The sequence below is a fragment of the Melospiza melodia genome, chromosome 24 (genome assembly GCF_035770615.1).
Source record: "Melospiza melodia melodia isolate bMelMel2 chromosome 24, bMelMel2.pri, whole genome shotgun sequence".
Classification (NCBI taxonomy): Eukaryota; Metazoa; Chordata; class Aves; order Passeriformes; family Passerellidae; genus Melospiza; species Melospiza melodia.
Window position 1 is genome coordinate 12,653,354 of NC_086217.1, and position 24,777 is coordinate 12,678,130.

Sequence of the window (24,777 nt, forward strand, 5' to 3'; positions counted from 1 at the left end):
GCCCGCACTTCCGGCCGCGCTGCGCCCGCGCCGGAAGCGGAAGGGGCGGGGCTGCGGCGCGGCGTGGCGGGCGCGCGAGGCTCTGTGGGGCGGGCGGCACTTCCGGCGGCACCGCGACCGGGAGCAGGAGCGGGACCGGGAGCGGGAGATGCGGGTGCGCGTGCGGAGCTGGCACGGAGTCGCGTCCTGGCTGTGGGTGGCCAACGACGAGAACTGCGGCATCTGCCGGATGGCCTTCAACGGCTGCTGCCCCGACTGTGAGTGCGGCACCGGCACCGGAACTGGGCGCTGCGCGCCGGCCGGGGCTGACGGTGTGTCCGTGCCGCAGGTAAGGTTCCCGGAGACGACTGCCCGTTGGTGTGGGGGCAGTGCTCGCACTGCTTCCACATGCACTGCATCCTCAAGTGGCTGAACTCGCAGCAGGTGCAGCAGCACTGCCCCATGTGCCGCCAGGAGTGGAAGTTCCGCGAGTGACGGCGGCACCGGGCACCGGGCACGGCCGTGACCCGCCCGGCCCGGCCCGCCCAATAAACGTGCGACGCCAGTCCGTGTCCGTGTGCGGTGTCCCGGGCTCGGTGCTCGGAGCGGGGCCGGGCAGTGACTCCGCCGGGCGCCCCGCGGGCTCCGCCGCCCCGGGAAGCGGAGCGGCGGCGGGGCGGGCGAGGCGGCACCCCCGCCCGGGTGCCGCTGCTCGCGCTGTGCCGCCCCGCCGAGCCCCGTTCCTGCGGGCGGCCCGGTGGGCAGGACCTCGGGGCGCTCTCGGCCTGTGCCGCTCTCAGCTCCGACACCGGCGACTCTGCCCAGCTCGGCCCGCTGCCGCGGGGCTGGGGGCCCTGGGGTGACAATAAACGTGCTCGGGATTGCTCGCTCTGTCTGTCTGTCTGTCCTTGCTGGGGAGGGGGAGCCCACCCAGACCTGGGAGCTCCAGATGCCAGCCCTGCCTGGCTGCAGTGCCCATCCCAGACACGGTGCCAGCCCTGCCTGGCCCACATGGGTACCGTGCTCATTAGCAGAGAAGCCAGGGAGTGTCCCCAGTGTCCCTGGCTGCAGCTCTGACACACGTGGAGCTGCCCTGCTGTGCCAGGCAGAGCCCAGGAAGGGCCAGCAGGGTGAGTGGTGGCTGCCCTGGGGCTGAGCAGCCCCGGTGCCATGGAGCCTCGGGGAGTGTGGGGCTCCCTCTCAGGAGCAGGGCACGTGTGCCCCGTGCCCCTTTCGCTTCAGCCCCAAAAACACCAATGCACAACTCTTCAACATTTTATTAATGATCAGCAACAAAAGTTTACAAGAGAGAGGACACCAGACACAGCCCGGCAGGACCATCTGGCACAGTGCAGTGAGCTGCTCAGGATCCCCAGCCCAGGATCCTGGAATGTGAGAGGCAGAGGGGGCTCACAGCTCAGGACCCATCTCGCAGGCTGCACCTGCCCTTGGAGGCAGCACGCTGCATGTCAGCCATCAGGAGACACCCCCAAACCTGCCCCTGGCCAGGCCCTGCCCTCAGCTACTCCATCAGCACAGCCCACATGGGCACTGGGTCCTGCTGCCTTGCAAGGGACAGCCTTTGGGGACAGGATCCCTGTGCCTCGTGGGCAGAAATGCCTGACCTGGCTGCACCTGCAGCAAAGGAACTGCCCAGGGCAGCTCTGGCTGTGGGCAGGGGCTGAGCAGAGGCAGCCCCTGGTTCCCGAGCAGAGCTGCAGGGAAGCCCAGGAGCCCTGTCCTGTTCCCAGGCTGCTCCCAGGGCCCGTGCAGCCCCCAAGCCCTGCCCAGGGCTGCTCTGCACTGCTGAGCCCGGGCTGGCAGGGCAGGGGCGCGGGCAGCTCCTCCACTTCCCTCCGACTAAGAGCCAGAAACGGCGGAAGGTAAAAGCACATCAACGTGTTAAAACATTAGTTATAATTAAAACCTTTTTGTTTTGTCAAATCTCCTCCTGGGAAAAGGGACAGGGACTGATTAACGGAGATAAAACTAGGCAACGGAATCCCAACTCGTTATGTCTGCGTAATTAGTGCAGGAGGAGCTAGGGCAGCACATCCTGCGTGCCAGCAGGGCTGCCCCCTTCAGGGCTCCTTTCCTACGGAGCAGCTGCTCTCGCAGAGGGTGAAGCTGCAGCTCTCGGTGGTTCACACACGCCCCTCTGCAGCCTAGTGCTTCTCCTGCTCCAGCCTCCTCATGGCCTCCAGCACAGCCAGCTCTTTGGCTTCTTTCTTCTGGTTGCGAGCTTCAAACTCCAGCCTGCAAGTACCACACAGTGCCCTGAGGTTCTCATTCACCCACACTGCCTGTAGACAAAAGCCCCTGGAGCAGGGCAGCGTTGCCTTCTGTGCTGCTCGGTCCTGAGAGCCCTTCAGAAACCCCCCAGGACCCCCAGAGCCTGCCATGGCTGCTGCCAGCCCTCTGCAGCCCCGCACTCCCACACTGGTCACACTGACTTCCTTCTCCCTCTGTGGAAGCTGCTATTCCATTCTTGGGCTGTTCTGGGTGATGTAACACCAAAATCAAATTTATCACGGATGTGAGCCAAGGTGCTGAAAGAAGGACTCGGGCCTAAAAAGACCAAAAGCAACATGCCCTTTCCCCTGGGATACAGCAAGGGAAATCTATCATTAAAGGAGAAAACCAATAAATGCAGTGCAGCACATTCTGACACAGCAGAGTTCAGCTGTTCCCTTCCCTGTACAGATTGATGCAATCACATTTACAGCCTGCCCAAGCCATGACAGAGGAAGGAAGCCAAGTTTGCTGCTCTGTGCCTTCAGACAACACCTTCTCTCCCTGTTTGGTCCCATCCATCAGTCCCCAGACACTGGAGGGAACAGTATGTGACAGAACCAGGAGACAAAGAAATCCAACCTGTTCTTGATGATTCTTTGCACAATTAGATCTGTGGTGAGATTGCTGCCACTGTCCACCAGCTGGAAAATGCCACGTCGCTTTGGTTCCTGCAGAGAGACACAGACAGGGCTGTGAAAACCCTGGGAGTGCAGCCCAGCTGGATGCACAGTGACCTCCTCGCAGGCACAGCAAACACTCGCTGAAAGCAAAGCTCCACACACACAGGAGCTGCCCAGCACAGAGCACCAGGATTTCTCCCTCTGCCACGAAGGCATCAGGAACAGGCAGAGCAAAGCAGTGCTTGGAGAGTGGAGCTGCTGGGAGTGATTTACTGACTGCTCCATGGTGCTGCCCTCAGGCGTGGATGAAAAGCTGCCAAAGCCTCCTCTGCAGTACCTTCTCAGTCCAGGAGCACAACCAGAGCCAGGCCCTGGCCATCAAATGCTGACAAAGCAAGTGGCACTTTACCTCATATGGATCAGAACCGTCCTTGTCCGGCACCACCTCAGTCATCCCATGGCAAACAAGCGTCACCTGGAGGAGGACACAAAAGTCACTGACAAGATCCAGAGGATGCCAGGGACATTTCCTGCCACTACTCCCACTGAGCACAGCCTGGAGACCAGCAAAGGCACCCTCGTGCATGCACAGCCTGAGTCCCAGTGTGAGCAGGGCCCTCCCTCCTTGCCCCCCTGTGCTGTCCTGCACCACTTCAGCTCCCCACACATCTCCATGTCCATCCCTGTGCAAGGACTCACCCTGAAGTGATCCAGCAGATCAGCAGTGACAGCGTAGGGAGCTCCAATCACCACCTCTGAGACATACTGAAAAAGGAACCAGGTAGAGTTTTTAAATTTAAAAAAAACCATCAAAGAAAAACCCAAAACCCAATCCCAAGCCAGAAGCCAGCTGCTTCTTAAAGAGACCCGAGCAGTCACCTGGCTACAGAAGTTCAAATAAGGGAACAGAGAAGTGGGTTCAGCAGTAACTGCTTGTCACACAACAGCTTTTTGTTCCTCTACAGAATGTCCTTTCTGTGCCTATAGAGCAAATCCAAAAGTTAATTGCTCCAGGCACACATTTCTGGGGTTCCCCACGATTTTGCCTCAGGTATTTTCTCCCCTGCTGCAGGGAGCAGCGTTTTCTGTCTGACCACACAGCTCCCTCTGTGGCGTCCAGCCCTGCCACTGTGGCTGAGCAGCTGGATGGGGCACAGCTTGGATCAGCCAGGATGGCACAGGAGCCCAGCAGAGCCACCCAAGAGAACCAGCACCTCTGGCAGCCTCAAGTGATTCATCTTGTCTGTGTTCTCAGGGCACACCACGGAGCTCGTGCGAGGTCACTGAGCACAGGTGCCCACCAGCAGGCCCTGGGCAGCCCTCAGAGTGCAGAGACACCACTCACCCTGCAGGCCAGGACGCTGAGGGTTCGCTCATGGATGTTCATGATGGGATAGTTCTTCCCTTTGTAGCGATTCACCTCCTAGGGCAGAGCACCAGGCAAGTCAGAGGGAGACAGAGCAACTCCCTTCCCTCCTCCCTGTCCCAAAACAACATCCCTGTCCTGTCTGGGAGCACAGGCTGCCTGGCTCAGAGAACAGGCCCAGCTGCTCTGCCCTGGGACAGTTCCACACGGACCTGATCGAAATGCAGCCCAGCAATGATGTAGGGCTTCTCTGCCAACTGGTGAACCTTCTCCAGGAAATCCACGTGGCCAACATCTGCAGATCAGTTTAAGGAATTGAAGCTCACGTGGAAAACAGAGGAAGGAAGACAGAAATAGAATCACCCAAAAACGACAGCAGGAGTCAGGAATCCCTAGGATTTTATTCTTGCACTCTTATTGCCCATTTCCAAGAACAGCTGCTGCCTCCCTCCTCAGGTTCCACTGGTTCTGGGCAAAAGCCAGAGACTTTTTCAGCTCCAACTTACATGGACTCAGCTTTGCCTCTATCCAGAATTTCTGCTTGTTTGGATGTTCTGGCACAAAGCCTCAAAGCCTGCCCCAGGAACAGCGTGTCAGCTCCAGGTGCTGTGGCAGCCAGTCTGCACCACAATCACTGGAGTGCTGAGAATATCCATCTATCTGCCTTCCTGAAATCCAACAGCCACAGATTGCTCCACACAGGAGCTACAGCCTCTTTCTCAGCATGCTGTGACTAAGACACTGCCAGGAAGAACTCACTCCTGACTCCTCCCTCACACACAGCTACAGAAAAGGAAGAAGAACGAGGCAAATACGCAGTGTGGTGCCTCCCAACATGGGAACATCAGCCAAAGAGCCCCGGTGCAGCCCTAGAGAGGGAAGGATACGGAACAGGTCGAAGGCTCCAGCCACGTAGATGATGGTGTCTCCTGGCTGGGGCTCCTTCCCTGATGCAAACTGGATGATCTTCTGGGATGTCTGCAGGAACTGCGAGACACCAGTCCAGGGACTGTGACCCTTGGGCCCCTGTGGAAACATACACCAGACACAGCTTCTTTTCAGGCTCTGGGAGGGGCTTGGGACAACACACAGTGCTGGGCAATCTGCTCATCTGAATTTGCTGGCCACTGTAACAACTCCCAGTGCCTCAGACTCTACATTCCTGGCATCGAGTGTTCAGACAGTTTCACAAAAGCCCTTTATGCCCTGTCTAAATCATCACCTCAGCAGACAGCTCAGGAGATGCCAAGAGGAAAGCTCAGGAAGGAGGAAGACAACAGGGCAGGTTTGAATTTCCATGAGAAGCAAGACAACACCGACCAAGCTACGCTCTGGCAGCCCCAGGGCGCCTGCCTGGCCCTCAGCTCTGGGACAGAGCTCGGTCCCCACCGCGTGGCAGCTCTGCAACGGCCACTGTCACCTGCTCTGCCACCCAAAGCTGCTCCATGGCACTTGGCAGGACACCCACGCTGCAGTGGAGGCCAGAGCAGGCCCTGCAAAGGGCAGCACGCAGACAGCTCAGCTGTCAGGGTCACCCAGGGTACCCAGTGCCCTGAGCCGTCCTACCCGGATCCAAGCCCCAGCAAACAGCCATGCTAGAGCAATATGCCCCAAAACACCTACTCAAAACCCCCAAAACAGTGAGCAACTATGGAAGATGCAGACAAGTCAGCAGATCCCCTGTGAGTAAAACAGAGTTGCTCGAGCTGCTGGTGCAGCTCATTCAGCAGGGACAATGCGGCTGGAAATGAACAGGGCTGGCTCCTTAGGAGCAGTGTGAGCCCCAGGCTGGCCCTGGCAGCTGGAGCACCGAGAGGCCTGTGCTGCCCCGGAGCTCTGCAGCAGCGTGGCCACACCTGCTGTGTCCACACCCAACACAGCACCTGCACAACAACGCGAGCACTGAGAGCAGCAGCCAGAGGCTGTCCCAGGCTGGAGCCACGGGCACTTGGGAAGTGGCAGGAAGGAACTGACAAGCAAGGAAGGAGCCCAGCAGAGGCTCAGGGGGCACAGCAGCCCTGCGGTCCCCCTCAAGGACAGCTCATGCTGCCCTGTGCCACAGCTGCCCATCACACCCACTGCCATGTGGGGACACGGACGCTCACTGAGACATTGCTGCTACACGTGGGAGGACAAACAAGCCTGCAACAGGCCAGAAAGCACACTGGGAATCCTTCTCAGGCAGGACAACAACCAGACGTCCACGACCAGAACTCACATTACCTTCCCAAAGTTGTCAGTGTGCTTCCGATAGTCTAGGTCCTCATCCTGAAGGGAGATAAAGAGTCAAAATGTTTAAGCACTTGCACAGCTCATCCAACCAAGATATGCTTGTGTGTGGGAAGTGCTGGGAAGGCCAGGCTCAAACGCACACCAGGGATCCTGTCACTGAATGCTGCCAAACTAGTTAATACCTAACCAGAGTCCTGTCCCAGCATGAGTCACAGGAAATGTGTCCTTATCTGATCCCAGCTTGGCACTGCCAGCAAAGGTGGCTCTTGCCCAACCTGCAGCCCCAAGAGTGCTGCACAGCTGCATGCTCCCTCGGCCCAGCAAGCCCCTGACAGGACAGCATCCCTTTTCCTGCCAAAGACCCTCACGAGAGGCAGGCTCAGGCACCTGCAGAAGCCAGCAGCACCGGGCAGATCTCACTGTCAACTCCTGTGCTACAGCTAAGCCAATTTAACAGCTCAGCACAACAAAACATGTCCCTCTGTCCCTCAATTCGCCTGTGGGTCACTTGTTGCTGCAGTTACCCAGGTGGTTCTGTTCTCCGATTCCTTCATTACTCAGTAAATTCAACTCATTACCTGACATAAAACCATTGACTTTACTTTTTCCTGGCTAGGTTAGCTCTCAGCCAGAGAGAGCTGAGGAGACTCAAGAAAGGTCTGATTAGACTAGAGACAACAGAAGGCAGAAGCATGAAGCTCAGTGGAAAGGGAGAGGAGTTTCTAACTCTGGCAGCACCTGGCTGACAGATCCATGTGCCTGCACTGTGCTGTTCCACCCTGGCAGGAGTCATGGGCTTGCTGCAGCTCCCCTAACGTTCCGAGCCCACCCTGATCATGAGGCACCAGAGTGTGTCCCATCACAGTGCCATCTCAGGCGCGCTGAAGCAAACATGAGCAGGTTGTTTTGCTGCCCCTGCCCGTTCTCCAGGCAGGAGCCAGGCCCAGGAGCTCTACCCTCCACTCTGCTCCGTGTGGGGCAGCAGAGGGAAGAACTGCTCGTGCCCTTGTGCCCCACCTGCCCCCAAGCCCCCTGACTCACTATGTTGCTGTGGTGAGCCTTGGTCATGAGCAGCATGCGGCCAACAAGGTCAGTGGTGGACACGCCCTGGGTGCGCTTGCATTCCCTGCAGAGACAAGCAAAGCATGAGGCAGGAGCAAAGGCTCTGTCCTCCCACCACTGCCACAGGGCACCTGTGACACCTGATAAACCCAAACCAGGGGCTGGCCTCCTCAGCCTTCCTTCTCAAGAACAGCATTTATCTGCTGAGCCTCGGCATCACCCTCCGGCCACAGCCACTGCTGGCGTGAACACCTCCCTCACCCAGGCTGCCCTGCAGCCAGCTCTCAGGGAGGCTTTAAAGCCAGAGCCAGCCCTGCCAGGAACCAGACAGCCCCACTGGGCAGGAACGCTGCCCCCCTTCCCTGAAGCCAAAATGCTCGCAGCAGTGGAAGCTCTGACACACAGCCAAATTCAGGTGTGACCTGAAGAATGGTATGTTTCATCTGACTTTCCTTCAAGGCACAAAGTCTAACTCTACCCAGAAACTCTGCCCAAAACAAGATAAACAGGTAAGCAAGAGGTTACCTGTATCGCCCTGCTGTCTTTACTTCCTCATAGGTGTCCTTGCCATCGATAGTTAAGGTGATGTCATCTGCAGAGAGAGAAAAGCCTCAGAACTGGACACAAGCTCTCCTGCACAAAAGCAGCAGCTGCACCGGTCCCACACACCTACAACTCTGCAATCCAAATCCCTGTGCCTCCACAGGGGACACGTCCTGTGCCCCACAAAGATGTCAGGGAAGTGACAACTGTGACGACAGTGTCTGTGGAGACAGGGATATTCCTGGACATTAACACCATCACCCATCTGGGGCACTGCTGGGTGCCCTGCAGCAGCAGGCACTGCCGACTATTGTCTGAATGACAATAAACAAGCACTATCTGTATCAATGTTAAAAATGAACATTTTAGCTATTCTGGGACTGGTTTTAACCCTTGGCTCGTGTTACAAGTTTTCAGTCAATGAAACAGTTAATCCAGTGGAAAGTTCTTCCTCTCAGTGGCTGCACTCCCACAGTGACATCCAGGACCCTTCCACAGAGGCCATTCTGGCTCATCTCTGGCTCACGGCTCCCAACTCGCCCTGCAGAAACACCTCTCACACTTTTGGTGATGGTGCAAAGCCTTCACAAGCAAAAGCTAAGCTGGTTTCCCTTTGCTAAGGAGCCAGTGGGCAGCCCTGAGTGTGCCCACACAGAGGGTGCCTCAGTCCTGCACCGCTCCCCAAAACCCCACAGCCTCCCCTCAGAGCACAGCCTGGCGTGCCAGGGGGGCACACACAGCCGGGCACACACAGCCAGGAGGGCACACAGAGCCATGCAGGGCACACACAGCAGGGCAGGACACACACAGCAGGGCACACACAGCAGGGCAGGGCACACAGAGCCAGGAGGGCACACACAGCCAGGAGGGCACACACAGCAGGGCAGGGCACACAGAGCTGGGCAGGGCACACACAGCCAGGAGGGCACACACAGCAGGGCAGGGCACACAGAGCTGGGCAGGGCACACACAGCCAGGAGGGCACACACAGCAGGGCAGGGCACACACTGCCAGCAGGGCACACACAGCAGGGCAGGGCACACACTGCCAGGAGGGCACACACAGCCAGGAGGGCACACACAGCAGGGCAGGGCACACACAGCAGGGCAGGGCACACACAGCAGGGCACACACTGCCAGGAGGGCACACACAGCCAGGAGGGCACACACAGCAGGGCAGGGCACACACAGCTGGGCACACACTGCCAGCAGGGCACACACAGCAGGGCAGGGCACACACAGCTGGGCACACAGAGCCGGGCAGGGCACACACAGCAGGGCAGGGCACACACAGCAGGGCAGGGCACACACAGCTGGGCACACAGAGCTGGGCAAGGCACACACAGCCAGGAGGGCACACACAGCAGGGCACACAGAGCCATGCAGGGCACACACAGCCAGCAGGGCACACACAGCAGGGCAGGGCACACAGAGCCGGGCACACAGAGCCGGGCAGGGCACACACAGCCAGGAGGACACACACAGCTGGGCACACACAGCCAGGAGGGCACACAGAGCCATGCAGGGCACACACAGCCAGGAGGGCACACACAGCAGGGCACACACTGCCAGCAGGGCACACACAGCCAGGAGGGCACACACAGCAGGGCTGCTGTCACCACCTCGGGTAAGCGCAGCTATTTCCACACTCAGCCTTTGCACAAACACAGCCTGGCCAAGCTGCCGGGGCAGGGTGCTGCTCGGAGAGCACGGGGGGATTGCGACAGGCCAGCGAGTGGCACAGGGGACGAATGCAAGCAGCTGGAGCAGGGCCACGGGCACTCCTGTGCTGCCACAACCCCTCAGCACCCCTGCAGGGATCACGTACACCAGACACCCTCAGGGCAGGCAATGAAGGTAATGAGGAATTTGATAACCACTCCATCCACGTGAAAAAAGAATATTTATCTTCTAAAGATGAGGGATTTATTTACACTTTGTGAAATACTTGGCTTATCAACAGCAGGTGGCTGGGATCAGATGAAAGATACACGAAATGAGTGCAAAGACTACTCCTGGTCAAAGTAACAAAATTGCTTCAGAGGGGCAGGGAAGAAGGGCTGAGGCCTAATGAGCATTGGCAGCAGCCCAGGAAGGGACAGAGTCCCAGAGCAAGAACATTTCCTCAGAACACTGGTGCTCTTTAGCAACAGTACACCCAAAAGTGTTCACACTAAGAACTAGGTCTCTGGCCACACAGTCAGCTGAGCCACTGAACAGCTTATCAGCTGGATAAAGAGAGAAGCTTTTCAGATCTAACCTTGTCCCAGGATAAGTAGAAATAAACATGGTTGTATTTCTGCATGCTTTCCTTTTCAATAGTGTTTTTCACACTTAAGTTTTGTAGATGGCTTTCCCCTTTGCACAAATTTCTGCTGGTGCTAAGGGCAACCTTGGGATAATTTTAAATGACACATTTCACCTTTTTAAGTTAAAACCAAGGGCCCAGGCCACTCTCGAGGTTCTGAGCACACTGATGTTTCTCCAGACCACGAGACCAGAAGCAGCTGTGCTGCCCAGTGCAGGTGTTGAGAAGGCAGAGCTGTGCAGGTAGCCCTGCCCCTGCAGGTTTGCAGCAGGGCACCTGGAGCCCACCTGGAGCACACCTGGAGCCCAGGTCAGCACAGCCACTGCCCCATCCCCACTCACCCCCATGCACGCAAAAGTCACAGCTGTACTTGTCCAGGGTTTCCAGCGTGGTGACATACGGAGCTCCAGGAGCAATCTCATCCACCCACTTGATGGCCTGCACCATTTTGTACCTCTCCTCCTGTGTAAAGACGGGGGGACCCTTGTGCTTGGCAATCTCCTCTGGGGGAGAAACAAAATTCCAGTTAGAAGCACGTCCTGCAGCTCCAGTGACTCTCAGCCACTGCCCCTCTCATTTCATGGGCAGGTGAACTTCACTGCAGGCTTATGCTCAGATTTGGATCAGTCTGTGGTAGCAAAGGAAGCCCCAGATAGATCAGAAAATATTTTGATTCGGTTGCATTTCCTAGACATTTAACAAGGGCCCTGGAATTCACTCAGAGGGCAAAATGTCTCAGTGCCTCCCTGTACCCAGATACTTCTTCTTGAAGGGATGAGCTGGGGCTCCCAGCATCCTCCCAGGAGAAAGTTCCCTCTTAAACAGTAACTTCATACTACCCCTGGTTCATACTGGAAATTCTGCATCCACAAACCCATTTAAAATACATCTTGACATGCCAGAACTTGTTTCTGACACTTAACTTCCAGATTGCCTTGAAAAGAGTTTTCTTCACAAGGTAATTTGTTTTGAAACGTAAATTCTGCACCTCCTACCAGCAAAAGCAGACTGATTTTTGGCTGTTTCAACTGTTTTTATAGCACAGAAGGCAGATTAACCCTCGGAGCCTGCAAGACCTGACCCACCTAATCCTCAGTCCAAAAGTATGACGGGGTAACTCCACTCCCAGAGAAGGGACATCTTTCTCTTGGAGGCTACTGATGCTGGAGCAGATGCAGGATGAAGCCTGACCCTATCAGGAGCTCTTGGGGCTAATGCTGCTGGGCAATCTGAGGGGCTGCACGGGAGGAACGCTGGTAGAACCTCTTACCATCGGTGTGGACCCCAACGATCAGGTAATCGCCCATGGCCCGCGCCTGGCGCAGCTGGTTCGAGTGGCCGTAGTGCACCATGTCATAGCTGCAAAGAGAAGGGCCGGCTCAGCCGGGCAGCTGCGGGCGATCCGCCCCAGCCCCGGGGCTGCCCGGTGCTCCGGGGCCGCTCCCTCCGTGCACCTGCCCGGCAGGGCGGGCTGGCCCCGGGGCAGCGCACCGGCCGCGCCGGCGCCCGTTAAGCGGCCGAGCGAAGGGGCGCTGCCGGTTCGTGCCCAGCCCCGTTCGCCGCCGCTCGCCCGGCACGGAGAGCGCCGCGGAGCCGCGGCCCGGCCCGTCCCGCCGCGCTGACAGAGGAGGCGGAGGCACCGGCGTAGCCAACACGGTTTATTTCCGCGGCGCCGCGACACGGCCCGGCCCGCCAGCACTCACCATCCATCGCACCAGACGCGCACGGGCCGGTGGCCGCCGCCGCCCGCCGCGGCCCCGCCGCCGCCCGCCGCCCCGTTGCGCAGCATGGCCGCGCTGTCACCGGCGCCCGCCCCGCCCCGCGCTCAGCGGCTCTTCCTGCGCCGGCCGCCCTTGGCGCAGCCGCGGCCGAGCCACCCCCCGGGCCGCCCGACCGCCGCCTCCGCCCGCTCCCGGGGCTGCTCCTGCTCGCGGGGCTCCTCCCGCTCCCGGGGCGGCGCCACGGCTTTCCGCGAGTGCGTGCCCTCCTCCCCGGGGCGCAGCGGCTCGGCCAGCGCGAAGATCGGGTCCCGCGCCCTGCGGGAGGAAGCACAGAGGGCGGCGGTGGGCGCTGCGGCGGCCCCGGGCCGGGCTCCCGCCGCGCACGGCCCGCGCCGCTCACCGGTCGTAGCGCGGGATTTCCAGCCCCAGCTCCGCCATCAGCAGCCGCATCACGTCGTCGCAGCGGCCGTGCAGCTTCAGCGCGGCCAGGTCGTCCTTCGGGGTCCACTGCGAGCGAGAGCAGAGCCGGCTGCAGGCGGCTCCCCGCGGCAGGACCGGGGGCTCCGGGCCCCGCACGCCCACGGCCCCTCGGCTCGCCAACCCAGCGCCGAGGGCTCTGTCTCACCTGCAGGTTCACAATATACAGCTTGGGCCGCCGTGTGGGGGGCTTGCTCATGCACCACAGCCGCGGGTATTTTTTCAAAACCTGCCACAAAGCACAGCAGATCAGCACAGCCACAGGCACACGCAGCCGTGAACCGTATCAGCGAGAGGAAAAGGAATGTATTACCAGGAGGGGAAAGAGGGAGGAAGAGAGACTATCACAGATGTTGGGCGAATCCTGACACCAGAGTTTACAGTTGTCTGTTTGGGAGGAGACTGCTCAGCACCAAGGTGTATCACCAAGAGGGAATGCTGCTAACAATCTTCACCGAGTCTCTAAAGTTACCTTTAAGCTGGAACCCAGACAAAGAATCACATCTGCTTTGCTCGCAGCTTCTGTTGCTGCTTCCCAGTTCAGGGGCTGTCTCAACGTCCCCTTCTCCCCAAAGTGGACGATTGTATCTCTCAACTGTGCCCCACACTTGTGGCACATCCTGCCCGTGTGGTGCCTGTGCAGGGCCGTGCGCTCCGTCACATCAAACACTCGCACGTACTCTCTGTTGGGTGTGCAGGACGTGCAGACCTGGCGCAGGACGAAAGCAGAAACCCCGTCACACCATCAGCATCACACCCACTCCAGGCCAGGAGCAAGCCTCTTCTCTTGGAAGAAAAGCATTTTTTGGGGACAACGCAGAAGTTGTAGACAGAAGCATCAGGGATCAGATGCTAACTTGGAAAACCTCAAGGGTTTTTTGAAAACCAGCCACAGGCAGCCTTTGGCTACATGGTGGGAGGGATTTCAGAGAAGGGCTGAGGAAGAGGTGTCAGAATCAAAAGGTTCCGGTATGTACAGAGGAAGAGCTACAGAGCTGTGTTTGGCACTTCCTAGGCAGTTCACCCCAAACCCAAGGGTCTGAAGGCAGGAACTGCACACAGGCCAAGCCCTTGTACTGATTCCTTCTGAGCTAGTGGCAGATCAAGAGTTTACATTCTCTTTTTGTGAGGCCACTTAACGTTGACTCTTCCTGCCCTGGCCACTCACCTCTATGTACATGTTCCCGTGCAGCTCAGATATGGCAGCTCGGGGCAGCCCGCTCCGCAGGTGCAGCCCGTCACAGTTCTGAGACACCACGTGCTGCACCTTGGAGGGAACACAACACTGAGCGCCTGCAAACCACACAGGGATCCCTCCAAGCAGGGATGCACGTGTCCCAAACCACACCAACAGCCTGTACATCAGGGCAGGACCCACAGGGGAAGAGCCTGGTGAACAGACCTTTGTGAAAGCTAAATAGAAACCTCCTCCTGCTAAAATGAACATTTTTAGGGCTGGCTGATTTGTGACCAGCTCCCCAGACCAGCCTCACCAGGGACAAATACAACATGTTAAAGAAAAGGCACTGGGGAAAACTGCCAGAGCCGGAGCCTCCAGCTGACCGAGGAAGGCTTGGACATGTTTTCCTACATGGATATGCAGCCACTTGAGCCAAAAATGCAGTGAGGCAATATTCTCTGACTATTCCCTGCTGGGTTTATCATTTTTAGGCAGAGGAACACAAGTGAGGTGAGGTAAAAATATCTTACCAGGTTGTGCTTGTGCAGACAGGCAATGCTCATATGAGTGAGTGTGGGCTCTGCCTCACTCAGGTCTGCAGCCCTGATAAGAAGCAAGGGGGGGAAAAAAGTTGGAATTGCCATTAACCTCTTCCAGTATCAGCTTTCAGGGAATTTGGCTCCTCACCTGATGGTCCTGCCCTTCTGCAGCAGGGTCCAAATGCCATTGGGGCCTCTGTAGTCTGGGATCGAAGCTGCCTGTCACAGAGAGAACAGCAGGGCTGATGGGGGGCTGGCACAGCTCCTGTGCACAGCCACAGCCAGCCCAGGACAACTAGACACAGGCAGCCAACACAAAGTCCAGCCATCACTGCTTTTTCATTCACTCCCAGCTTTCCAGCATAGCTGCTCCTTGAACACAGGGAAACCTCTTGATCCGTTTTCTCTCTCTCTTCTACGTTTCAGCTCTCATTATTACTTCTAGTGTCAGCTTTCTCCAATTTTATGATTATGGAATCCCTCCAGAACTCTTTTTCATCCTTGGTACTTCCCACTTTGCTACACAGCACTCCATTCTTGAGCCTTCTGTTATTTTGCCTAGACTCTATTCTGGCCTGTCCCACTCAGCATCTCTGTGAACATGCAGGTGACACAAGCACCCAGCCCCCTGCCCTGAGTCAGGCTCCATTTCAGCAGAGAAGGGAGTGACAGAGTTCAGACAAAGGGGGAGGTGACACATTAGAAGAGGTAGAACCAGACTGCTGCTTTGTCCCAGGCTACTGCCACAGAGCAATTCTCAAAGTGCTGTTTATAAATGCCAATAATACCCAGCTGTCTCTGCATGTCAGATAAGACATATGGCATTGCTGAGCTAACTGGTCTGAGGTTTTACACCAAGTCGTGGAAGAGACTCGAGTGAAGCCAGAGCAGTGTCCTCCGGCTCAGGCTGTGCCTGGGCAATCCTGCAGCCACAGGATCTCCGGGGCGGCAGGAATGCCCTGGGCTGCAGCCCGGAAGCTGCAGGACTCGTGGCTCGGGCGCTGTGCCGGCCCCAGAGCAGCCTGCAGGGCCGGGGCTGGCACGCACCGTGCTGATCCCAGCGCCCGTGTAGATGACGAGGTGCCTGGCGCCGCGCACGGCCGCCGCCAGCTCTGCCACCTTCCTGCTCAGCTCCTCGGGCTCATCGCACACCTGCAAAACACACCCAGCAGGTCACACGGCTCGGGCCACGCAGGAAAAGCAGCATAGACACAGCATGAGCAGTCGTTTCCAGATTAAAAGGACGTGGCATTGTTCGTGACAGGATCACGGCAAAAAACCTCCTGGAGACCGGTAGCTGCAGACCCAGCCCCTCGGGAGACCGGTCCGCACAGCCAGAGGCGCCTGGAGCGCGGCTGACCGGAGACAAACACCGGCAGTGCCCGGAGGGCCGGCGGGCTGCCGGTACCGGGGCACGGCGGTTGTTCACCTGCTGCGGCTCTAGAGCTCGGCGGCAGCCAGCCCGGCAGCCTCCGCCGCGCCTCTCCGCGCCCGGGGCCGCTCCCCGCCATCCCCGGCGCGGCCTCCCCGTGCCCCCGCCGCCCACCTCCTCCTGCCGCCGCCGCAGCCGTTCGCGCCGCTTGCGGCGCCGCTCCAGCTCCCTGACGATGTCCTCGCTCTCGTTCAGCACCTGGCACTCCTCGGGGCTCCGCTCCGCCGGCGGCTTCCTCCAGATGCGGGACACCTGCCCGGTGCACACGCGTGGTCACGGCGGCCCGTAGCGGCGGGGTGGAGCGGGCCGGGCCGCGCCGTACCGTACCTGTCTCCGGCGGTCCCGCTGCTCCTCCTGCTGCAGGATCTCGGCGCGCGCCGCCGCTTTCCGCTCGGAGCGGCTGAGGCTGCCGCCCGCCGCCATGGCCCGGACCCGCCGCGCCGCCGCCGCACCGGGCCCGGCTCCGCCGCTTCCGCCTTCCGGCCGGAGCGCGCGCGCGCCGCTTCCGGCAGCGCCCCCCCGCGGCAGCGCCCCCTGGCGGCCCCCAAGGACGCGCAGGCGGCGGCTGTTGAAGCGCTTTATTGTCAGTACAAAGGCGGCCGACACTGTACAGAATAAATAACGGCAATAACTTAGCAATAAATACCGCCTGCACCGAGCCCGGAGCCCCCGGCGGGACCCCCTGCCCGCCAGCCCCGGCTCGGGCCGGGAGCGACCGCACACAATTCACAATACACAAATCCCGGGCGGGCCGGGGGCGCTCCCGCGGGGCTGGGCAGGACCGACCCCTCCCCGACGGCCCGGAACGGCACCAGGAAAAGGAGAACGGGAACACGACACCCTTCACAGCAGAAAACCAAACGGACGAGCACCTCAGGAACAAGAACTGTCACACTCCAGAACACTATATACGAGAGAGAAGGCGGCGCGACGGCTCCGGCACGGGCAGGGCACGGGCACGGGCACGGCAGCCCGGAGCCGGACCGGAGCGCTCGGACGCTGCGGAGACACATCCCATCCATCACTGCTCCTACACTGCACTGCGAACTAAACCAAAGCACGGGCAAAGCGCCGGGGCCACGCTGACATCCAGCGCGGCAAACGGAGCTCGTTTAGCACAGGGGTACCCTCCAGACAGCCACCCTTCAGCCTCCCTCGAGGCACGGCTGCTCCTGCCCTCGCCCTGCTCCCCGAGCACACCTCGGCCCGGGGCAAGCTGCAGGAAGGGCGGCTGTCCTCGGGCAGTGCTGCCCGCCCCGGCACAGCAGCGGCTGCAGCTCCCCAATACCCGGCACCACCAGACCCAAGCTCTCCGCGGCTGCAGGGCTGCCCGTCCTCGCTGCCGCCTTTCCGGGCTCTCCCGACACCAGAGGCTCCAGCGGTGGAACCCAGGCCCTGGCCAGCCCCGTCCGCACCCTGCCCGCTGCGCTGGCCCACACCAGGACTCAGCTGTGTCCCAAGGGCTCTGCCTGGCTCAGTTTCAGCCTGGCTCTAAGAGGGATGCGTTGGGAATCACACCCCAGGACAACTGGACGCCTCTGTGTTCTGTAAAATCTCACTTGTCCCAGCCACCACACAACCAGCTGTAAGACCAGAGCCTGCTGAGTGCTGCGCAGTGTGTGGGCTGTGGTGGATGGCTGCAAGTGGCACACCAGACACTTCAGAGAAGAGAAGAGGAAGTCCAGGGCCAGAAGGGGGACGTGTGGAGGCAATGTTCTAACCTGCTCCTCCTTTGGGAAGTTTACTTGGAAAAGCATCCCAAACAACTCCCTAAACTCCCTATCAATCAGAGCAAAGCTGATCTCCAGCAGGAAATCCCCATCAGCTACCTGCTCCTCTCCTGCCACACTGCAGCTGCTCTCAGGCTGCCTGCCCCTCTGCTCAGGGGACAGCAGTATCAGTTCAGCACTCAGAAACACCCCCAAAACCTATCCAGGACAGCTGTACCTCACCACCAGACTGTGGCTTCACTCGTGTTTCCCCAGTCTGCCCCCTCCACTCAGATCTTCAGCAGCCAGGAGATCACACGGGCTTCCCCCTCATGCCCTGCTTCTCTAAAACTCAGTAAATCAGCTCAGATCTTTGGGAAGGGGAGAGGGAAGTCAAAGTGTTTGTGGAAACGGAGCCTGGCCACAGACAGATTCCCAGCTGCATGCCAGCTGTGAGTCTGAGCCCTCTCCTAAAGCCCTGGGCAGAAGCCACCCCAGGAAGGACAGTGATCCTGCCACAGCTCGCTGGCCAGCAATGTGCAGACACCAGGACTAGCCTGTCCCACGCTGCCCCTCCTGTTGAGGTGAGCACAACACAAGTCCTGACCACAGTATCTAATTCCAGAGCTCAATCCCATCAGCGTTCCCCTAAGCCCGGATGAGTCTCCCTTGCGGTACTTCTCTGACAGGTTTGCTGCACAACAAGAGTGCAGCAATTTCCTCCCCAGACACCCGAGCTGGCCTGGCACCGGCTGCTGAGCAGGAGCTCCTCGGGGCAGGCCTCGCTGCACCAGCCAGCCGTTCCTGGCTCCAAAAACAGCAGCAGCGCCTTCGCCTGTGCACCAGTACCCTTCTGGAGAATCCAGAGAGATTTCAACTCACCCTCTCAGTCGAGTTTAGGGAAAACGACAACAGTATGAAATGACAGCACATGGCAAAGGCACCAGCACACCACAGCGCCACACAAGAGCTCGGGAGAGAGCACCCAACACCAGGGGACACCACAGAAACTAGCCAGGTCATGAATAAGTCACTTTTGGTACAATTGCAAAAAGATATCAAACAGGACTTGCCTCTTTTTTTGTCTTTTTCTAAGTTTTATAAATAAAGTCTGATAACTCTTTATAAAAACTAACCTCAGAGCCACAAACAGTTTGCAGGAGGTTCATGAGAAACTTTAAAATTATTTATTTATTAACTTTTAACTAGCAAAGTCTCTGAGAATATTTCCCCACTCATATGGTCAAATATTCTCGCCTTCTCAGGTAAAAAAGCTGACTATAAATACGCTCTCTCTTATGTCCAATTTTAAACTTAGATAATTTAATAATTCTTAAAATGATGTTTCTCTCTTTAAATAAAGGGCTATTTAACCACATAAACTGGTTGTGTAAACCATCACACTAGAGACACTTGATACCCTCAAAACACGGGAACAACTAGTGATTTTGGTCTTGTTCAGTGCAACACATTAGGCACAAAACCGGCCTGCAGTCCACACAGTCCCACTGCTGCCTCCTTCCTTCCTTCCTTCCTTCCTTCCTTCCTTCCCTGCGGGGGCTCCGCACGCGGCAGCGCCGTCCCCCAGCACTGCCAGCTCACACAGCCAACGGCACGGCCCGAGGGACACCCACAGCTAGGGCACAGAGGCACACCTAGAAAGGAATAAAACCTAGGACACAGAACACTCCAACTGTAACTACAGGTACCAAAGGAGACAAAAGCAGCAGGTTCAGGCACTGAGATGCACCACCTGGAAGAGTCATGGAATAAAGCCTTTGGAAGTAACCGAAAATAAGGGTTCCCAGCCCCCAGGAAGAAAGCTTTCCTTGGGCCACTCCTCCACCCTTCTCTCAGCCATGCTGCACAGATTTTCTTTGGGTAGAAAACCAAAATCTCACAGCCTGTCCCCAGGGCACCCGAGGGCTACAGACTGCTGGGTGGGAAGCTCTGTCTGCACAGGACAAGGGATGCATCACCACTGCTCATACCAATCTGGACACAACAAAATAAACTGGAGCGATCAGCAGGCCAGTCCTGGGCCAAGTCAAAGGAACCCGGACCCATGTGGGGAGGGCTTGTGCTTTGGGGATTCCAGGCTGGTTTTGTGCCTAACTGCCCTGCACAGACAAGCTCAGGCAACGCTCGCTTCACTAAGACCGGGCGTCCGTTTTGGATTTCACTATTGTGATGACACTGGTGGTAGCCACCTTGCCAGGGACGAGGGGCCCCATACTGGAGGCGAGAGGCCCCCGTGCAGGGGTCACGGGGCTCCGGGCCACGGTTCTGGCGAAGTTCTGCAGGGCCTCGTATTTGGAGCGGAGAGCATCAAGTTCCATTTTCATGCTGGCGTTCTCTGAGGCCAGCTTCTCCACTTCTTGCTGCAGCTCTGCCTTCTGCTTCTCCAGTTCCTCCTTCTGGGTGACGCGCTTCACTCTGCAGCTGGCCGCGTAGCCGCGGTTCTTGAGCGTGCGCCGGCGCTGCTTCAGCTGGATGATCTCCTCCTTGGACAGGCCCCGCAGGTGCTGGTTCAGCTCGCGCACGGACATGGTCACCAGCTCCTCGTCTGTCAGGCTGGTCCCATTCTCGCCCGGCTCCCTCTTCACCTGGGGGAGAGGCAGCACACACCTGTGAAGCCTGAGGTGATGCCCACGCCCATCCCGCGCCCCGTTCCTCCCCCGCCACGTTACCTTCAAGGCCTTGTTTCCTTTGTTGGGGGTCGTCATAACACGACAGCCTTGGCAGCTGGGTTCTGCAAGGGAAGGAAGGTCAAATTAGCACCTGGGACACTGCAGAGCCCACGGCATTCCTCTGGCAGGGTCCAGCAGCAACGCCCCCAGGTGCTCCACATCCCAGCCCCTGCCATGGGGTGCTCCACATCCCGGCCCCTGCCCCGGGGTGCTCCACATCCCAGCCCCTGCCATGGGGTGCTCCACATCCCGGCCCCTGCCCCGGGGTGCTCCACATCCCGGCCCCTGCCCCGGGGTGCTCCACATCCCGGCCCCTGCCATGGGGTGCTCCACATCCCAGCCCCTGCCATGGGGTGCTCCACATCCCAGCCCCTGCCCCGAGGTGCTCCACATCCTGGACTCTGCCATGGGGTGCCCCACATCCCAGCCCCTGCCCCGGGGTGCTCCACATCCCAGCCCCTGCCCCGAGGTGCTCCACATCCCAGCCCCTGCCATGGGGTGCTCCACATCCCAGCCCCTGCCATGGGGTGCTCCACATCCCAGCCCCTGCCCCGAGGTGCTCCACATCCCAGCCCCTGCCATGGGGTGCTCCACATCCCAGCCCCTGCCCCGAGGTGCTCCACATCCTGGACTCTGCCATGGAAGACAATCAGCAAGCAGCCAGCTGGGCTGGACTCACAATGAGCAGAGTGTCCCTAAGCAGAACCTGCTGCCCTTACACACCTCTGCTCCCACGGAGACTCTGTGGCAATGCTGCTTTTGTTTATGGTGGGGGAAATTAAAGAACTAGGAGGAGTCAGAAGACTTGGAAGCCACATTTTTAAAAATAGCCTTGCAAGCAGCAGGCAGGGTCCAGAGCATGGCTGCTCCAGGCCAGTCATGCTGACTCAGCAGGCTGGCACTCTGCACCACTCGCTCCCAGCCTCGTCCTTATCACTGCCAAGCAGGGCAGCTCACCTCACACGCCCTTCCAACAGGTGCCCAAGCACAGCCCAGGAGCTCCCCACTCCTACCAGACTCCTGATGCTGCCAAGGATGGCTCAACAAGACATAACCCTGAGCAAGGGTACACTGGAATTCCATCACAAATTTGGGCTGATGCCTCAGCAGCCTTCACCTTTCCCAGTCATACAAAAGTGACCCCAGTTGTAGGTCTTTTCTGTGAGAAGGCACCTGTCCATCCCTGGCATGCCAGAGCCCAGAAACACCTTCTTCCTCCTTATCTTAAGAGCCAAGGTGTGCTCACAAGAAAACAAAGATTTAAGGTGCTGAAAACCAGAGCAGAGCAGACTCCTTCCCTGCCATGGAAAACAAGACTTCAGAACTGGTAAGAGCAATTCCCAGGCCTGCTTTACAGAGACTTATTCCCAGGCTCCTGCTTCCTTCCCCACGTATCTCCTCCCCTCAGGGTTTTCAGATTGCTACTACACTGCCCAAGGAATTGAAGCACACAGACACTCCCTGACAGACACGGCTGTGCCTCAAACAGCCCACACTGCACCCACGCAGCCCTGGCCAGCATTCCTGCACAGCCTCCAGGCGCCTCTGCCCCTTTCATCTTGCAGGTGTTAAACAACAATTTTGTCTGCCCCTGCCTTGCTCCTAGCAGGACTCATGTCCAGTTACAGACCAGAACCAAATGCACACATCAGCAAATAGGGCTTAGTGCTCTTTCAGCAGCTGTGGCACAGGCTCCCTCCAGTGCATCTACGACCTATGGGAGGTGAACAGGACCAGCAGTCCCCAGAACACCAGCAGAGATATTCCTAAAGCCTGCAGACTGCCAGGAGCCAGGCTATTTATACATACCTAGAGGACAATGCTCCTTCCAACAAGATGTCTGCTGCCCCCAACCACACCGGCATAGCCACGGTCATCTGCTGCCCAAGGAAGGCAGCTGCAGTGAGGCAGAACAGGCAGCATGCAAGCAACTGCTGCACAAAATCAATTCTTCCCTCCTTCTCAGACTGCTGCTTATTCCTTCTGTTCCTACCTGGTAAACAACATGTCTGCTGGGAAAAGGGGAGAGGAAAGGGAATAGCTGGAGAGACCAATGTGCCTGCCCCTGCAGCACTTCTGTGTCCCATCCTCCTGTAAGTGGAAGGAGTCAAGTGCAGGTATGGGCAGTGGGACACAGGAATTTGCCTGCCCTGCAGCACTAAAGAATTTACAGCTACCTGTAAACACAGGCTGCCTTCATTACAGCAGACCCAAACTGAAACAAACGGGGCACACGCATGCTGCAGCAGGCAGGGCACTGGGAAGATGCTGCTCAGCAGGCTGGGGAACTGCTGGCAGAGCTGCACACAGCAGAGGCAGGCAGCTACTCATTCCTGCCTCTGCGCACTCTAACACAACGCCTCCCAGGCAGGAGCCTCTCTCAACAGCCATCCGAGCTGCCACAGGAGTGGCCCCAAAAACCTGGTGATCCCACCTCTCCAAGGAGCAGCAGCCAGTAGAACGGAAAGAACGGCCCAAAGAGTTTCCTGGGTCCCGTTTTAACCGGGCTGTTTGGCAGCTCACAAACAGGACACCCAGAGAATGGGTTACATAGCAGAGACCAAACTTTGCCTTAGTCTCCAGACTGCTGACGGATCAGCTTTTGATAGCTTCCTGAAGAAAGATCACACTGAAAAGTGCCAAACACTGTGGCTGCAATGAAGAAACTGCAGCCTCGACACATTTCCCCAGAGCTCAAAAGGCCTGAACTCAGCACAAGCACAGCCAATTCTCCCCTCAGCTCAGCGGCGGCACACGGGAGCTGACAGCAGCACGCATGATCCAGCACGGGCCCTTCTCCAGCTCCTGGTGCAGAACCCTGCCCCGAGCCCGCGTAAACACGGCGATGTCCCTGCTGCAGCGGGCAGAGCAGGGCGGTGCTCCCCAGGGCTCCGGCAGGCACAGGAGCGTGTCTGTCTGTCTGTCTGTCAGCAGTGACGGGGCACACGGCACAGAAACACTCTCTCCCAGTGTGGATTTCATACTCTTTATTTGCTTGCCGGCAAATTGCCTCACACAGTCTCATCCAATGACTCCCCAAATTACCTGTGTAGCCTAAAACAGTGCCTTGCTGTGTTCCCCACCCTGGGTTCCGCTGGCGATGTCATCCGACCCCGAGCACTTCACAGCAATTTTTTCCTCAAGGAATCTGCCCGCCCAGCTGGTCCTAGCTCTGCTCACACTGCTAAAGCAACGGGCCAGCTCCGCGACTCCCTCCCCGACCACAGAGCTCACACATCCCGGACAGCCGGAGCCGTGCCCGGCACAGACGGACGCGGCCCCTCGGCGCGGGTCGGACACCGCAGTGCCGGGGGAGCCCGCTCCGCTCGGGGCCCCCGCAGCGCCCAGCACCGGGCAGCCCCCGCGGAGCGGCACCTCCGCCCGCACGGCAGCGGCCACCGAGCAGCGCGAGGGCACGGCACCGACCGCGGGCAGCGGGGCCGTGCCTGCCTCTGCTCTGGGCACCGGGCGAGCGCCCCGATGGCCCCTCAGCCTGCCGGCCCTCCCGTCCTCGGGAGAAGAATGACAGACCGCGGCGGGGGCCGCCCGGAGGGACGGGGACCAGGAGGCCCCGCCGGGGCCGGGTCGCGGCCGTACCGGCGGAGCCGGAGCGCCCCGAGGCGCGGCGGGGCTGAGCGGGGCAGGCTCGGCCCGAGGGCAGCCGGGCCGCAACACGATCGGGGCGCTCGGCAGCCGCGGAGGGAGGGAAGGAGGGAGGGGCCGGGTACCCGCGCTGCCCGGGGTGGAGCCGGGAGCGGCGGGCGGGGCGGGGCAGGCCCCGGGCCCCGCGCACCTGTTGCTCGCCCGCCGAGTGGGGCCGGGCCGGGCGGGGGCCGGCCGGGCGCGACCCCAACGCCCCGCCGTGAGTCAGCGATGGCGGGCCCGTCGGGCACCCGCCGACCCCGCGGCGGCCCCGGCCACCATCCCGGGGCCCGCCGTGCCCGCCCCGCCCCGGCCCGCCCCCGGGGACCGGCCCGCCCCGCCCCGGCCGGTGCCACGGCCGCGCCCGCGCTCGCTGCCGGTGGCGCTCACCTCCTGCCGGGGCCGCCGGGCCGGGCCGGGCCGGGCGGGGCGGGGAGGCCGCGCTGGGAGGGACCGGGACTCACGAGCCGCCGCCGCCGCCGCTCACGGAGTCGTCACGTGATATTTGGGTCACGTGGCTCCATTCATGAAGCGCCCGGCGCAACCGCCCCGGGCCTTAAGGGGGCCGCGCTCCGCTCCGGGGCACCGGCCCGGCTCGGCTCGGCCCGGCCCGGCCCCCGGCGAGCGCCGGCGCTCCACCGAAGTACGGGGTCGGCCGCGTCTCTGGCAGCAGCCACGGCCGCCCGCCGGTGTCCCCGGTGCGCACCGCGCGTTTCAGAGCGCGCAGTCCCTCGGGCCGGGGCCGCTCCTCTGCCCCGGACCGCCGCTCTCTGCTCCGCGCACAGGGGATGTGAGCGCCAGCCCTGCGGGGCTGTGGCAGCCCCTGATGGGCTGGGTTCCACCTGCTGCGGTTACAGCTACGGGTCTATAACCATCTAGGAAGTTCATCTGTAGCTCTGTCTCTCTGGGAGGACCCAGGGGCATCCCAAACATCTCCCTGCAGAGGGGTTCAAGCTCAGGCATCTATTCATTCCGCATCCCAC

The 24,777-nt window shown here is 59.5% G+C and overlaps 4 protein-coding genes across 7 annotated transcripts; 1 reads left to right on the top strand and 3 right to left on the bottom strand.

Annotated features, from left to right (window-relative positions):
• The first annotated feature begins 76 nt into the window (after positions 1–76).
• Positions 77–544, top strand: ANAPC11 (anaphase promoting complex subunit 11). 2 transcript variants are annotated; one of them, XM_063175663.1, is made up of 2 exons: positions 77–328; positions 421–544. In XM_063175663.1, exons 1-2 carry the CDS (start codon positions 149–151, stop codon positions 472–474), a joined length of 234 nt encoding a protein of 77 aa, XP_063031733.1. In that variant the 5' UTR covers positions 77–148; the 3' UTR covers positions 475–544. The 2 variants fall into 2 exon arrangements, with proteins under 2 accessions (XP_063031733.1, XP_063031732.1); XM_063175662.1 differs by having other exon boundaries at positions 77–257; positions 329–544.
• Positions 545–1,241: 697 nt separating this feature from the next.
• PCYT2 (phosphate cytidylyltransferase 2, ethanolamine) lies at positions 1,242–12,193 on the bottom strand. Of its 2 annotated transcripts, XM_063175531.1 has the most exons (13): positions 12,108–12,193; positions 11,675–11,763; positions 10,746–10,907; positions 8,080–8,146; positions 7,534–7,618; positions 6,484–6,528; positions 5,148–5,286; positions 4,473–4,555; positions 4,240–4,317; positions 3,594–3,659; positions 3,304–3,369; positions 2,854–2,942; positions 1,242–2,235 (listed from the first exon to the last, which is right to left on the bottom strand). In XM_063175531.1, exons 1-13 carry the CDS (start codon positions 12,191–12,193, stop codon positions 2,145–2,147), a joined length of 1,146 nt encoding a protein of 381 aa, XP_063031601.1. In that variant the 3' UTR covers positions 1,242–2,144. The 2 variants fall into 2 exon arrangements, with proteins under 2 accessions (XP_063031601.1, XP_063031602.1); XM_063175532.1 differs by lacking the exon at positions 6,484–6,528.
• A 36-nt stretch (positions 12,194–12,229) lies between these two features.
• Positions 12,230–16,182, bottom strand: SIRT7 (sirtuin 7). Its single transcript, XM_063175862.1, has 10 exons — positions 16,081–16,182; positions 15,868–16,005; positions 15,369–15,473; positions 14,470–14,540; positions 14,313–14,385; positions 13,771–13,869; positions 13,075–13,311; positions 12,751–12,831; positions 12,526–12,632; positions 12,230–12,440 (listed from the first exon to the last, which is right to left on the bottom strand). The coding sequence occupies exons 1-10, from the start codon at positions 16,174–16,176 to the stop codon at positions 12,230–12,232; spliced, it is 1,218 nt and encodes a 405-aa protein (XP_063031932.1). The 5' UTR covers positions 16,177–16,182.
• Positions 16,183–18,615: 2,433 nt separating this feature from the next.
• MAFG (MAF bZIP transcription factor G) lies at positions 18,616–24,254 on the bottom strand. 2 transcript variants are annotated; one of them, XM_063175681.1, is made up of 3 exons: positions 24,185–24,254; positions 20,153–20,214; positions 18,616–20,068 (listed from the first exon to the last, which is right to left on the bottom strand). In XM_063175681.1, the coding sequence occupies exons 2-3, from the start codon at positions 20,186–20,188 to the stop codon at positions 19,616–19,618; spliced, it is 489 nt and encodes a 162-aa protein (XP_063031751.1). In that variant the 5' UTR covers positions 20,189–20,214; positions 24,185–24,254; the 3' UTR covers positions 18,616–19,615. The 2 variants fall into 2 exon arrangements, with proteins under 2 accessions (XP_063031751.1, XP_063031752.1); XM_063175682.1 differs by lacking the exon at positions 24,185–24,254 and adding an exon at positions 20,876–21,004.
• Positions 24,255–24,777: the final 523 nt, after the last annotated feature.